At 41.5% G+C, this 13018-nt stretch overlaps 1 protein-coding gene across 14 annotated transcripts in view; it reads right to left on the bottom strand.

The window, feature by feature from the left end:
- vwa5b2 (von Willebrand factor A domain containing 5B2) overlaps positions 1 to 13018 on the bottom strand; it is a 147172-nt gene that overhangs the window by 18120 nt on the left and 116034 nt on the right. For 13 of the 14 annotated variants that reach the window (XM_078564040.1, XM_078564052.1, XM_078564053.1 and 10 more), the window contains 5 exons: positions 11961 to 12216; positions 9320 to 9646; positions 7526 to 7663; positions 3154 to 3282; positions 597 to 677 (listed from right to left, as the gene is read on the bottom strand). In XM_078564040.1, the coding sequence (XP_078420166.1) occupies positions 597 to 677; positions 3154 to 3282; positions 7526 to 7663; positions 9320 to 9646; positions 11961 to 12216 (931 nt within the window). The remainder of the gene's footprint in view (positions 1 to 596; positions 678 to 3153; positions 3283 to 7525; positions 7664 to 9319; positions 9647 to 11960; positions 12217 to 13018) is intronic. The other variant, XM_078564051.1, reaches the window with a different exon arrangement.

Below are 13018 nucleotides of genomic sequence, written 5' to 3'. Positions count from 1 at the left end.
TCAGTGGGCAAGACGTCCGCCCCCGGGGTCTTGATTCCAGAGGAAGGCGCATCAGTGGCCTCGCCAGTGCCTGACTGACTTGTGGTTCCGTGAGCCTTCCCAAAAAGAGGCAGTGCAGATCTCACGCTGGCTCTCCAACCAGCAGGCAAAACCCCCGACAAATTCCACCCAAAGTGTTCTGTGCTGATTCACCCTAATTTCTCCTTACCTCTCCTTACTCACAGTAATAACAGTAGTGATCCCTTTATGCCTTTGTTTGCCTAGGTAACAACCAATTCATTCCAAAGTATTAAAATGCTGTATTTCAAAACTTTGAGGTTTTACTGACAGTTACAACAAAGCACAAAGGTCTTTCTAGAATATGCAGCATTGTAGGCTGTGAAAAGAAAAGTACGTTCTAAAAACAAAGTATGAATCTGAGGGAAGCCAAAATTATGAATTATTTTCCATTGTGCTCAACCAATTTCAGCATATTTAGAACATTTCCATGTGACATCGTATTATGTGGTTCAATCAATAATAATTTTGCAAAGATCTGATAGGGAAGAACTGCAGGTTGTGACAAAGCAATTATTAAACATAAGTGTATTATTTACCATCTAGGACACTCTGCTTTTCCCATCCAGAGGATGAGGAAGAGCCCATGCTGGTTGGTGAAGCTGGAATTTCTTCCTTTTCTGTAAAGAGCAGAAATACATCTTATCCTTGCAGTTTAGTTTCATCCAATGTACACTTTTCCCTATCTCATGCCTGCCAGAAAAGTTCCTGTAAATTTTAGAAACTCCTATAATAAAAAATTAAATACTAAAAACATTGTGCACAGACATTCACACTTAAATCAACTTTTTTTTATCTCACTGCTCTTCAACGAACAATGATCTGGCACAAATTTGTCAGGCACAAATGATCAAAAAGACCTTGCCTGAAAAAAAAAAGGACAGATCTGGGTATGATGTTAGGCATGTCGGTGGATTTTGCTTTCAGTTATAAATATTGGAATGTAAAATGATTTTCCCTTCTTCACTGGCATTGCTGATAAATTAGTGATGACCATTTACTGTCCAACAGGACTTATTGCATCTGAATAAAATCATTAAGTCACTATGACTTAGAAAGGTCATTACAGAGAGCAAACTCCTACCTTTGCTGCACTTTCTAATAGTATCTACGAAAGGAGAAAGTAATTATACAGATAAGAGCAGTTTTATTTCTCTCAACACTGGTTGGTTACTGACTCCCCCATAGATCTAAAAGATATCCAAGTTCATTGATCAGGATGAAAACTGAGATAGATTCCTGTGCTGCTATTGTGAAACCTATCACAGTATGAGACAACTAATTACTTGTGACTTGAAAAGCTGGAAAAGTATTCCAAATTTCTACTGCTTTTTCAAAGTTAATGATTGGTCAGTTGTTATTAGTCGATCAATATATGTTGATGGGTAAGGGGGCAAGGCAGTGTGGTGTAATGAATTAATAAAGAAAAATTGTGGCCAGAACTTTGCCCTTGGTGGGCGTGCAGGCCCCACCGGCTCGGCGGTGGGCAGGCAGCCAAACTCCACCGCCGAAACGTGGCCCTCCGCCATTTTGAGTGGGCGGGACAATTAAGGCCCACCCAGCAGCCTGCCCAACAGGAAGCGCTGTGCGAGATGGGACATGTTAATAAGAAGCACATAAACCTTATTGAAGTTTTTAAAAACGGACATGAAACCTCATCCCGCCAGTGGATGAGGTTTCATGTTTTTTCAGAAGCCCGCTGGGGCTCCCGGCCTGCCTGCCAGCCTTAAGGTTGGACGGGCAGGGCACTTAACAAGCTTAATTATCCTGTCAATGTCCTTAATTGGCCATTGACAGGTCCGCGGGCGGACAGCTGATTTCGCTGTCTGCCCGCCTTCCTCAATGTTTAAATGGATCGGGATGATGTCAGGGGTTCATTTTCCCGTCGGCGAGCGGGCCCCGCCCCCAAGTCGCCGACAGGAAAATTCCCCTTGTATTTACATAGTGCATTTAAGACATTGCAAAATGCTTATGAATCATTTTTTGAAGCGTAGTCACAGCTTTAAGTTAACAAATGTGGCAGAAATTTTGTGCACAGGAGGGCAGATTTAGAAGTGAGCAATCAATAACACAGTATCTCAAGGCACACGGGATACTTGCCTTCATTAGCCGAGGCATAGACTATGAGGGCAAGGAGGTTATGCTGGAATTGTGTAAAATGCTGGTTAGGCCACAACTGGAGTACTGCGTGCAGTTCTGGTCACCACATTGGAGGGAGGATGTGATTGCACTTGAGAGGTTGCAGAGGAGATTTACCAGGATGCTGCCTGGGCTGGAAGGTCTGAGCTATGAGGAAAGATTGGTTAGGCTGAGGTTTTCCTTGGAGCAGCAAAGGTTGAGAAGGGACCTAATAGAGGTATATAAGATTATGAGGGGCATAGATAAAGTGGATAGGAAGGCACTTTTTCCATTAGTGGAGGAGTCAATAACCAAAGGGCATAGATTTAAGGTAAGAGGCTAAGAGGGAGTTGAGGAGAAATATTTTCATTCAGAGGGTGGTGGGACTCTGGAACTCACTGCCTGAAAGGACGGTTGAGTCAGAAACTCTTGTAACATTTAAGAAGTACTTAGACATTCACTTGCATTGCCAAAGCTTCCACGGCTATGGGCCAATTGCTGGAAATTGGGATCAGTGTAGTCAGACCTTTGTTGACCTGTGTGGACACAATGGGCCGAATGGCCTCCTGTGCTGTAAATGTCTATAACCCACTTTGGTACCTAAAACATTTTCTGTTGTCAAGTCCAAATGTCCAACTGTTTTTGCTCGGTCAAAGTTGGATTTGCTTGCTTGATTAATACAATCCTAGAACCAGCAGGGGATCACTAAACAAACATAACCCTAAATGGATTAACAGGTTAATTTTAAATGCGAAATAAAATAAAAGGGAAAGCTACCTCTACAAATTCCTGCATGGAGGAAAGTGAAGAGGTCCACTGGGATATATAGGGAAAAAGAGAGATGTGGGAAAATGCATAGTTAGAGATAAAAAGCATAAAAGTAAGAAGTTTTTTCAGTACTTTACCAACCTGAACACATTTTCAATTTGGTTATATAGAGTGGTTGATAGGATGATTTACTCATAGTTATACCTTTACCTGTTGATTCAAACAAATCATCCAAATCCTCAGAATCATGGCTGGAGTGTCTTCGGCCCAGTCCAACAGAATAACTTCTCTGCCGCTTGGTTCCTGAGCAAGAGCCCCGAGTTTGGTTGAATTTACTTCCTTGAAAAAAAACCAAAAGAGATTTCCATGATTCATGGTGCACAGGAATGTTGCAGTATTTAGTTTTTATATATTTCTAGTAGACACCCTTTTGTGAAGTATTCAGAGAGCTACTTAGCCATACTGAAATGTTTGTGATTATACAAGTTGAGCAAAAATTTGAAACTATAAAATCAATTTAGAAAACTTGCACAATTGAAGGAAATTTGTGGCAGGATTGCTGATAACCTTGAAAGTGGAAGCTCTACCCCCATTTCTTTATTTCTCTCCTGCTTTTAAAGGTCCACTTGATGGCTCAGTCTCCATTCCTTGCTAACTCTGTGAAGTACCTTGGGACACTTTTCTACATCAAAAATGCTCCTTAGTACCAGCCTTGGCTCACAGTTCTGGCCAACATTTATCTTTCAACCAACAACACTAAAGTAGATCATCTGATCATTTATCTATAGTTTGTGCACAGCAAAATTGCACAAACAAATTGGCTACCACATAGTCTAGGTTACAACAGTGGCAATTCAAAAATATTTAATTGGCTGTAGAGTACTTTGCAACATCCTGGGGTCATGAAAGGCACTATACAAAGGCAAGTTCATTCTTTATTTACATAAATGCAAATTGTTGTAACTCAATAATAAAATCATTGAATATTTACAACTTTACATCAATATGGTGGTTCTCTGCAGATGATGGAAATGGCTGAAGTAATAAACTATTGGCCTGAATTTTCTGGAAGTGACTCATAGCACCTTAAAGTTATTTTATTATACAATTAGTAATAATTTACCTCTTGGCCCAAAAGCTATATTCAATCGTTCCTTTCTTCTTGGATTAAATGTGTTTTAAGGAGCAATATGTTCAAGAAAACACACTTTTAAACAAATCAAAAAAGGTTTTATTAACACACAAAGCAACATGAATTGCAATAGGTATCATTTGAGTTGTCACAATGTTCAAAATGATGTACAACTCAACTCTTTCCCTAAACAAAGAGGTTTGCCAAACAAGTTTATATGAAAGCAGTTCCCTTTATCTTCGGTATTGATTTGGATGTATAGAGGGACTTCTACCTATCATAGAAATACACTCCTGATCCCAGCTTAACTTACAGTCATTTAAATACAGGAGGAAGGCTTCTCAATTTCTGTTGGAGAGCCCTGCTGAAAGATCATCAATCTGAAACATTAACTCTGTTTCTTTCTCCAAGATGCTGTCCAACCTGCTGAGTATTTCCAGTATTTTCTGGTTTCACTGCTGAAATGGATGCTGAGTTTTGCATCAGATATTTGAGGGTCCTTCCTTTTGGAGTCTGCAAGGCATTGCTCTCTTGGAGACCGATCACACAGATCATGCAGCATGAAAACGTTTAGCGTTCTACCCTACAAACTGTTGAATGCTGGATGCGTAGGCTTGAAGGACATTATTTGGCCCTGTGTTCAATGATGGCAATGCTGGAAAATATCCTTGGAGGCTTTATAATCCTCATTTGTACATGTTGCAAGGTGTTGAGCATAGTTCGGTGGGTCTTATTAACACATTCGCAGTCTTAGGTAGTTCAACAGGAGGCATTTATTAATTACTAGAAACCTTAGGTACAATAATGGTCCAAGTTAAGAGCTGTCTCTATGCCTGCTTCTACACACGGCTCTGTCCAACACTATATGTTCTCTTACATAACTGTGTGGGCGGTACACAGGCCCATGTTAACCCTTTATGTGCCAGACACTTAAACTACACCTCCCCTCAAGTCTTTATCCAACATATTTACGTTATCCCAATTTACCACATGTATTTACATCATTACTACTACCCCAACTCCCGTGCCCTCTCCCCTCAAGTCTCTGAGTTCATAGGTTCAGGCGGTGTGAAGGCTTTCTAACCTTTCCATATCTTATTCTCATTACTAATGGAGGCCTGTTGAAAAAGTTACAAGTGACATACATCAGCTCAAAGATTTGTTTTCCGCCATACCTTAATGGTTCCGGAATCATGCCTATGACCGGAAGTCAGATTCCTCCAGGCCCAAAAAGTGGTGTGTCTGTTGTTCATAGCCAAAGGTCACTCAGCAACAGTTCTTTGTCCGATAGGACCGTAACACTGGCTCCCGTGTCCAATTTAACATGTGTGAGATGGCCATTAACCAAGATGCCTGCATTCCAGAATGAAAATCTAGGATCTTTGACCTCACTCAAGAAGCATGGTTGTGTGTCCTCCTGATGTGCTGTCTTAACCTCATGAATCCTCTTGGGATCTTCCGTGTGTTTTGATGTTTTGGCTTTGCACGGCTTCCCAAAGTGTCCTATTTGGCTACATTGAAAGCATTGGGCTGAAATTACCAGACATTGATCACGTCTGTGGGGACTTTTTGCTCCACAGTGGTCACTCTACTGGTCAATTAGGGTATTGCTTCCCTTGGTCTGGAGTGTTCCTGTTTCTGTGCTGTTTCACTAACTGGACAGTGGGATTTACTTTGTACCATGATTTGCTTTCTTCCCTTAGTAACAATCTGTGCTGTAAAGATATTTCAGATTGCCCTTCTTCTCAACGGTTAGATCTTCCTTCGCATGAAGCATGTCTGAGAGAGCATCATCCACCACTCCTACAACGATTCTATTCCTGATTAGCTCAGATTTCAGGTCTCTGTAATCACAGTCTTCAGCCATTCTGTACAGCTCATTAATCAAGGAGTTGACAGGTCCTCCGGGCTGCTGGATACTTTTGTTAAATTTAGCCCTTTCAAGGAATTTGTTAATTCTGAAGTTAAAATAAGCATCGAATTATTTTTAAAAATTTTGAAGATGATTAATTGATTCCTTATTCAGCTATTATAGTGCTGGCTTTTGGATCTACTGAATAAAGCAGTGTGTTGACTTGTCCAGCTCCTGTCTTTTTACCCCGACCTGAGGCAATCATGTACCTGAGGAATCTCTTTCTCCAGAGTCTCCAATTTTGTGGTTAATCTGGGCCTTGAATAAATCCAAATTAATCTGGAAGACTGGATTTTTGATCTGTGGTCAAAATTTTTAAATTGCACGTTCAGCTTTAAGAGGTTTCTGGATATCCAAGATGGCGTCACTGTGCACTTCTGCACAAAGGTTTTTCCTGCGCTTGCTGGATTTGCAGAGCCCCCACACCAATGGCAATTCACTAGCTCAGCATTTAATTTTTTCAATAATGACTGCCTAGATCGACTAGTTAGTGTCTTTCCCGCTTTAGTGCAATGTTCTCAGGTCTTGGAAATGTTGAATCCTGGCGTTTGCTGGTTTTTTTTAAGCCACCTACTCAGTCGTGATTAATTTTTAATTTTATTTTTTTTCTTTGTTCGTTGCCAGCTCGGCCGCCACGTGTTCAGGTGTCGACTCCAAAATTGGATTTCACGGATTCTGATTTAAACAGCAATTTCTGACCACTGCAGTATTTAACTTTTTTTTCCAAGACTTGTGTTGTCCAGGAATTTTTAATTTTTAGTTCACCCCTGCTTGGTCTACTGACTCTGCACATTCTGGTTATTGAAGCTGGAATTCCACAGGATTCAATGAAGTCTTCTGCTGCAGAGAGGAATTCAATTTTTGCCTTCAGTTTCCCAGCCTTTTTGTTGGAGATTTCCTTCTGCACCTTTGCTCCTTGAGCTCTTTTTCAGGTTAGAATGATCCTTTGATTTTTTTTCTTCAGTTTTCCAGGATTTTAATTTTCTTCTGCAGTCTCTGTGAGGTTTTGAGTTGTCACATTTGCTGCTACCATGTTGTAAGGTGTTGGCGTAGTTCAACAGCAAGTATTTATTAACTACTAGAAACTATATACACAGGTAGGTTAAAGGTCCAAGCTAGGAGCTGTCTCCATGCTTGCTTCTGCACATGTTTCTGTCCAGCACTACACTGACCCTTAGGTGCGGGTCATGTGTTCTCTTAAATCAGTATTTGGGTGTTTAAGAGGGCATTTAAGAGTCAATCACATTATGTGTCAGACCCTTATACCACAGTACGTTCTTTCCATTCACCTGGCCACATATGCAACGCCAGATACTGGAAAATGGCACGGAGGTGAACACATGGCAGAGCAAGTACCAGGGCACTAAACTGCCCATGCCTACTCCGTATCTCTGAAAAACTGGCATGGAAGGTGGGTGGTGGGCCAGATTCTCTGCACTGTCGGCTGGCATTGTAATTCACTGAAAATTATTTTGACATGTGATTGACCAATATTTTTGGTCCAAGCATAGGGGGAAAAAAAGGTACATTATAATTACCTGGGTTTCGCACTTCCACATACGATGGTAAAGATTTCTGAGTGGCAGCATTTATTGGGATGATAGTGGTGTACATGGACATGCTGTTACATGCTCTGCTTGTCTGAATGGTTTTCAGGCGATATCTTCTAGAAGTTCCTCCAGAAAATTAGACAACAGATTGTTTAGTTCAATTTTTAAAATGGTGCCTAATATTTTCAAATCAGTCTATGCTACTCTATAGTTCAATTAGCATCCCACATCTAATTAGAGTTTCTGGGAGATTCTTAATGCAAAATAGCTTAATTTGACATTTATAATTAAATGTTTACGTACTAAATTCACATTTTTATGTTATATTTAGATTGCTAAGTTCAAAATGCTGGAGCAGTCAAATATTTTACGGCTATAAATGACTTATAATGATTAGGAGTAGGCTGTATGAAGCAGAAGTTTTGCTTTTTGTGCTCGTTTGTTAACAATTATCTGGACGCTGGGAATAGAGGAAGATCAGGCAGGGAGGGTCTCATTCCTGTAACAGAGCTACTAAGGTCAGAACCATTATTTATTTAAGAATGCCAGAAAATAGAGACGACTGACCCCCCAGATCTACTTTTTTAAAATTCATTCATGGGATGTGGACATCACTAGCTAGGTCAGCATTTATCCCTACTTGCCCTTGTTCAATCACATTGCTGTGGGTCTGGAGTCACATGCAGTCCAGGCCAGGTAAGGACAGCCAATTTCCTTTACATTTCACATTAGTGAACCAGATGGGTTTTTACAATAACCAGCAATGGTTTTGTGATCATCATCAGACTTTTTTAATTCCAGATTTTTTTATTGAATTCAAATGTCACCATCTGCCATGGTGGGATTTGAGCCCAGGTCACCAGGGCATGACATTGGGTCTCTAGAATGCCAGTCCAGTAACAACACCACTATGCCATCACCTCCCCTCAACCAAACATTTAGATAGTTCTATTTTCAAGCAGATATTAGAGCATCAACTCTAAGGGCAGAACTTTACGAGTCAGTGAGCGGGGGCAGGGCCCGCTCGCCAACGCATAAAATGATGCACGGTGACGTCGGGGGGAACTCCTGATGTCACCGCACCCCATTTAAATTTTCAGGAAGGCGGGAGCGCAGCAAAATCAGCTGCGCGCCCACCGACCTGTCAATGGCCAATTGAGGCCATTGACAGGGTCAATTAAATAATTATAGGACCTGCACGTCCAAGCTTAAGGTTGGCGGGCAGGCCAGGAGCCCCAGCGGGAACTAGAAAAAACATAAAACCTTATCCACGGGTGGGATGAGGTTTCATGTAGGCTTTAAAAAATTTAAATAAAGGTTTTGTCAAAATTAAGGACATGTTCCAACTCATGTGACATGTAAGGAAAATTTTACTTTTCTATTTTTGTCTTTTTCACATTTAGAGCCGATCTCCCTGAGGCTGCACTTAGCCTCAGGGAGATGAGTGCGCTCTTTTGTGCGCATGCGTGGAAGTGCACACTCTCGATTTTGGGAATCCCCCCACCACCCCCACCCGCACAGGGAGCGCATAGTGCTTCCGTGCAAATGTCACGCTGGGCAGGCCTTAATTGGCCCGCCCACGTAAAATGGCGGTGTGCCTCCAATCTGGGGGAAAATTCAGCCCTAAGAATCTATGCTGTGTATCCACTACTCTATGGGTAAAGAACTTTTCATCATTTAGCTCTTACATGGGTCTTTCAAGGAGATAATTAAGTAATGATTAAAAATTGCTAAGTGGATCACAGTCATTTTTACAAACCAACATTCTAGAAATGAATTTACCATATTCAATTTCACTCTCTTTCTCAGCCATGTTTTCAAAATCTCTGATGACTGATTGTGCAGTCGACTGATGGAGGATCCCGTCCCATGGATTTTCAGTGATTTGTGTTGACTCTTGATCAGAAGGAACATGGTAGAGGGAGGAAAGGTTAGCTGTTACCTCCCAGGTGATTGATTTCCCACAGATCAAGCCATGGATCACTGATTTACACTGCATTATGGGTGTGTCATTCACTTCAGTCGAACCTGGGTCGTCTGAGGTCACAGGGGAGAAAAGGTTCTCAGGATCGAAGAAAGTGTCCCAATCAGGGGTGGACACTTGGGTGTCTGTGGAGGATGACAAGCAGAAGCAAACTCAGAAATCGAAAGTCCATACATTCATTTAAATCAAATTAAACTAGTTTGGTCCTCACCAAAACTTAATGCTAACTTTGTAATCAGTATTTAGCCCTCCTGTTGCTGGATGAGGTTATTACAATGTGCCATGGCCTGCTGCTAAGTTTATGAATATTCTTATGTTTCCTGCTATCTTCTTTTTCTGCTGTTTCTCCCGCCCCTTTATCCTTTCCCTAAAGGTTTAGGGAGATTTTCCAGGGGCAGGCAGAGCCGCAGACTGTACCCTTATGGCCCCTATGGCACTTTTTATTTATAGAAGTTGAGTCTAATGCTGTCTTCACCCAATATATTTCCTCATACACGTACTTCAAATAGGAGTTACTGAATACCATGCAAGAACAATAAGCTTGGCTGATGTTTTTCCCTAACCTATCTCAGAGCAACTTCATTAAATGCTATAGGCACCCAGAACCACTCAGGAATTTAATCCAGAGCTACTTGATCTTAAGAACCCATATGACAGTTAAGTGTGTCACACTGAGCCCTCATCAAAATATTACAGACAAATTGTACACTTAACATTTCCCTCTAACTAACTATCCCTGGTGTAAGGTTGTATGTTATCTCATGAAGAGGTCTAGAGGCTTGTATGATTGAACAATAATTGATTATTAATAACACATAACTATATACACATATACAGGATAGAGTCCTGATTACGTGCTATCTTCATGCCAAATTCTACCAGACTCACCACTACACTCTACTACTCCCATGTGACTCTCTACATCATAATGTGGGCAGTGCTGTTTCCCCAGTCCCACATTAACCCTTACAGTCCCAGACACCCTAATACTACACCTCCCTCCAAGTCTTTACCCAAATGCATTTACAATAATATTTACACGCTACGCTTCTTCCTCCCAAGTCTCTGCCTTTACAGATTCAGATAGTCTGGAGGCTTTACAACTCTTCCAGATCTCATTTTTTCAAGTTTGGAGGAGTGGTAGTTTCAACTGCTTTGGGCTGACCTTGTTGATCTGAGTTGAAGCTGTAGTATTTGGTGTTTCAAAAACCCGAGTGTCAACATCTAGTTCACTTCTTGCACTCCTTAGATTGTTGACAAAGAAAAATACAACACTATCTTCCTTGATCAGATAACATGGGCTTATCCCTCTCCTTCTGGAGGGAATGTTCACTCTGTGCAGCATAACAGGACTCCACCAGAGCATGTGAGAGGCCTGATCCCAAGCAGAGTCAAAGAAGTTGACTTACCGTCCATAGCTGTTTTCAAAACAGTGGAATACAGCTTTAACATTTTTTTTCTGCTTTGCTTCCCATGCTTGTCAGGATTTGGCGGGCTCCCATTGCGGTTACAGAGCCATCTTAAACTTCAGCGAATCTGCATTTAGTTGCTTTCCTGAGCTTGGAGAATTGAATTGAAACCTATTTTTTGCTCTGACTTGTCTTTAAATTTTTTTTTCATTCACGTGCAATCACCACAGGTTATGGTGCTAATGCTGGATCCGGGCTGCGGGATCAAGCATTAAAACATTCGCTCTGCCAGTGCTGCCTGGTTACTGCTTCGAATTTAAAAGGTTCTTTCAGCTTTTTATCTGGACTTTGCTCACCCTTTTGCAATCTGGCTAGGTTCTTTGACTCTGCTTGCGATTGAGTCTTGCAATGGACCTGCAGGTGCTCTGGTGGAGTCATTCAATGCTGCACAGTGGATCTTTCTTCTGCCCGTCAGCCTCCACACCTGAACTTGAGTTTCTTAGGTGATCTCTAGCTATTTATTTGAGTCCTTCAAGTTAGGCGCACTTCTCTCAGGTCAGACAGCAGTTTCTTTACTTCTTCATTCTTAGGGATTTTGGGGTCCTTCACCTGCTGCCACCATGTTGTAAGGTTGGATGTTGTCTCATGAAGAGGTCTAAAGGCTTGTATGGTTGAACAATAACTGTTTATTAATAACATATCACTATACGTATATACAGGATACAGTCCTGACTACGTGCTATCTTCATGCCGACTTCTACCAGACTCACCACTACACTCTACTACCCCCATGTGATTCTCTACATCATAATGAGGGCAGTACTGTTTTCCCAGTCCCACATTAACCCGCACAGTCCTGAACACCCAAATATTACAATCCCAGAGCTATTACCAGTGGTTGTGTAAGGATTGAGGTCTTGTGGAGAACTTGCTAAGTCTTCAAGACAACAGTAAAATGACCTTAGCATTTAAATGAGTGTCAGATTCTTAGATGTTTCATTAAAAAGATGGATTATCTGTGATAGCTTACTGGAATCATTGAGGTTCCGCCTTGAAAAACTGTCAGCTTGAAATTGTTGGGGTTCGCAACCAATATCATTTATTCTCCCCGCTACAGACCAATTCAGAGTCTGGCCTGTAGAAACTTTCTCCAATGCTTTGTGCAGGTGGCGCATATCTAGTTGACCATTTGGTGAAGAAAAGCTCCGGCCAGACAAGGCTGCTTGTGCTATCACTTTTCTTTTTTTTCTTGCCTCATCTGAAGAAGGGTCAACTCCAACAGTGTTCTGAAATGAAGGAAAGAGATTTTCTCACTGTGATAGTTAAACAAGAACAGTAAAATGATTGCTTAGTTTCTCAAAATATCACAAGATATAACTGAACTGATGGTATTACCTCCACAGTTAACATATCACACAGGATGGTGTGAGACTGGGTTAGACAGATATTCTGAAGGTTTAGAAAATGCAGACAGAAACTTTCTTCAGGAGATTACATAGGTTGGATAATTGTCATGTTAGAGCACCTTCTACATGGTCTGTGTGGAAGGACTGAATAACTGAGTAGCTTTTTCTCTTCCCGTACTTTCTTACATTCTTATCATGTACGTGATGGTTCTAATTTTTGTGTCCTATAATGTATCCTAAATATAAATTTGAAACCATGTTTTGTGTGTGAGTAAATCAGAATGACAGGAGTCCTTCAGTTCCCTTCATCAATGGACTCATGTGGAAAACATCATTTTATCTCTTTGTCTCTACCTGAGGGCTGGTTAGACCCAGAGTGCCACAACCTCCACCACGGGTACGGCAAGCGGGCAGGTTCTGAATCTACCCCAGCAGGAACAGCGATCACACCCCAATCCACACAAGCCGTCCAACAAACTGAGTCAGCTAGCCCCCCCCCCACAAGGAGTCCAAGTTGCTGTGACATCATACACTTTTACATGCATGTTGCAGCCTGGAGCTATGGATAGTGATTGTAAAGGCTCCAATTTCTTTCTATCACATGGCTGACCAGAAATGTCCCCACTTTTGCCACCTGCCATTGGCTTTCGTTGGAGGGATTTACAAGTTGACACTTAACCTG

Source organism: Cetorhinus maximus, chromosome 19 (genome assembly GCF_964194155.1).
Source record: "Cetorhinus maximus chromosome 19, sCetMax3.hap1.1, whole genome shotgun sequence".
NCBI classification, from domain to species: domain Eukaryota; kingdom Metazoa; phylum Chordata; class Chondrichthyes; order Lamniformes; family Cetorhinidae; genus Cetorhinus; species Cetorhinus maximus.
The sequence above is the reverse complement of the archived record's forward strand: the minus strand, read 5'-3'. Positions and strand labels throughout refer to the sequence as shown.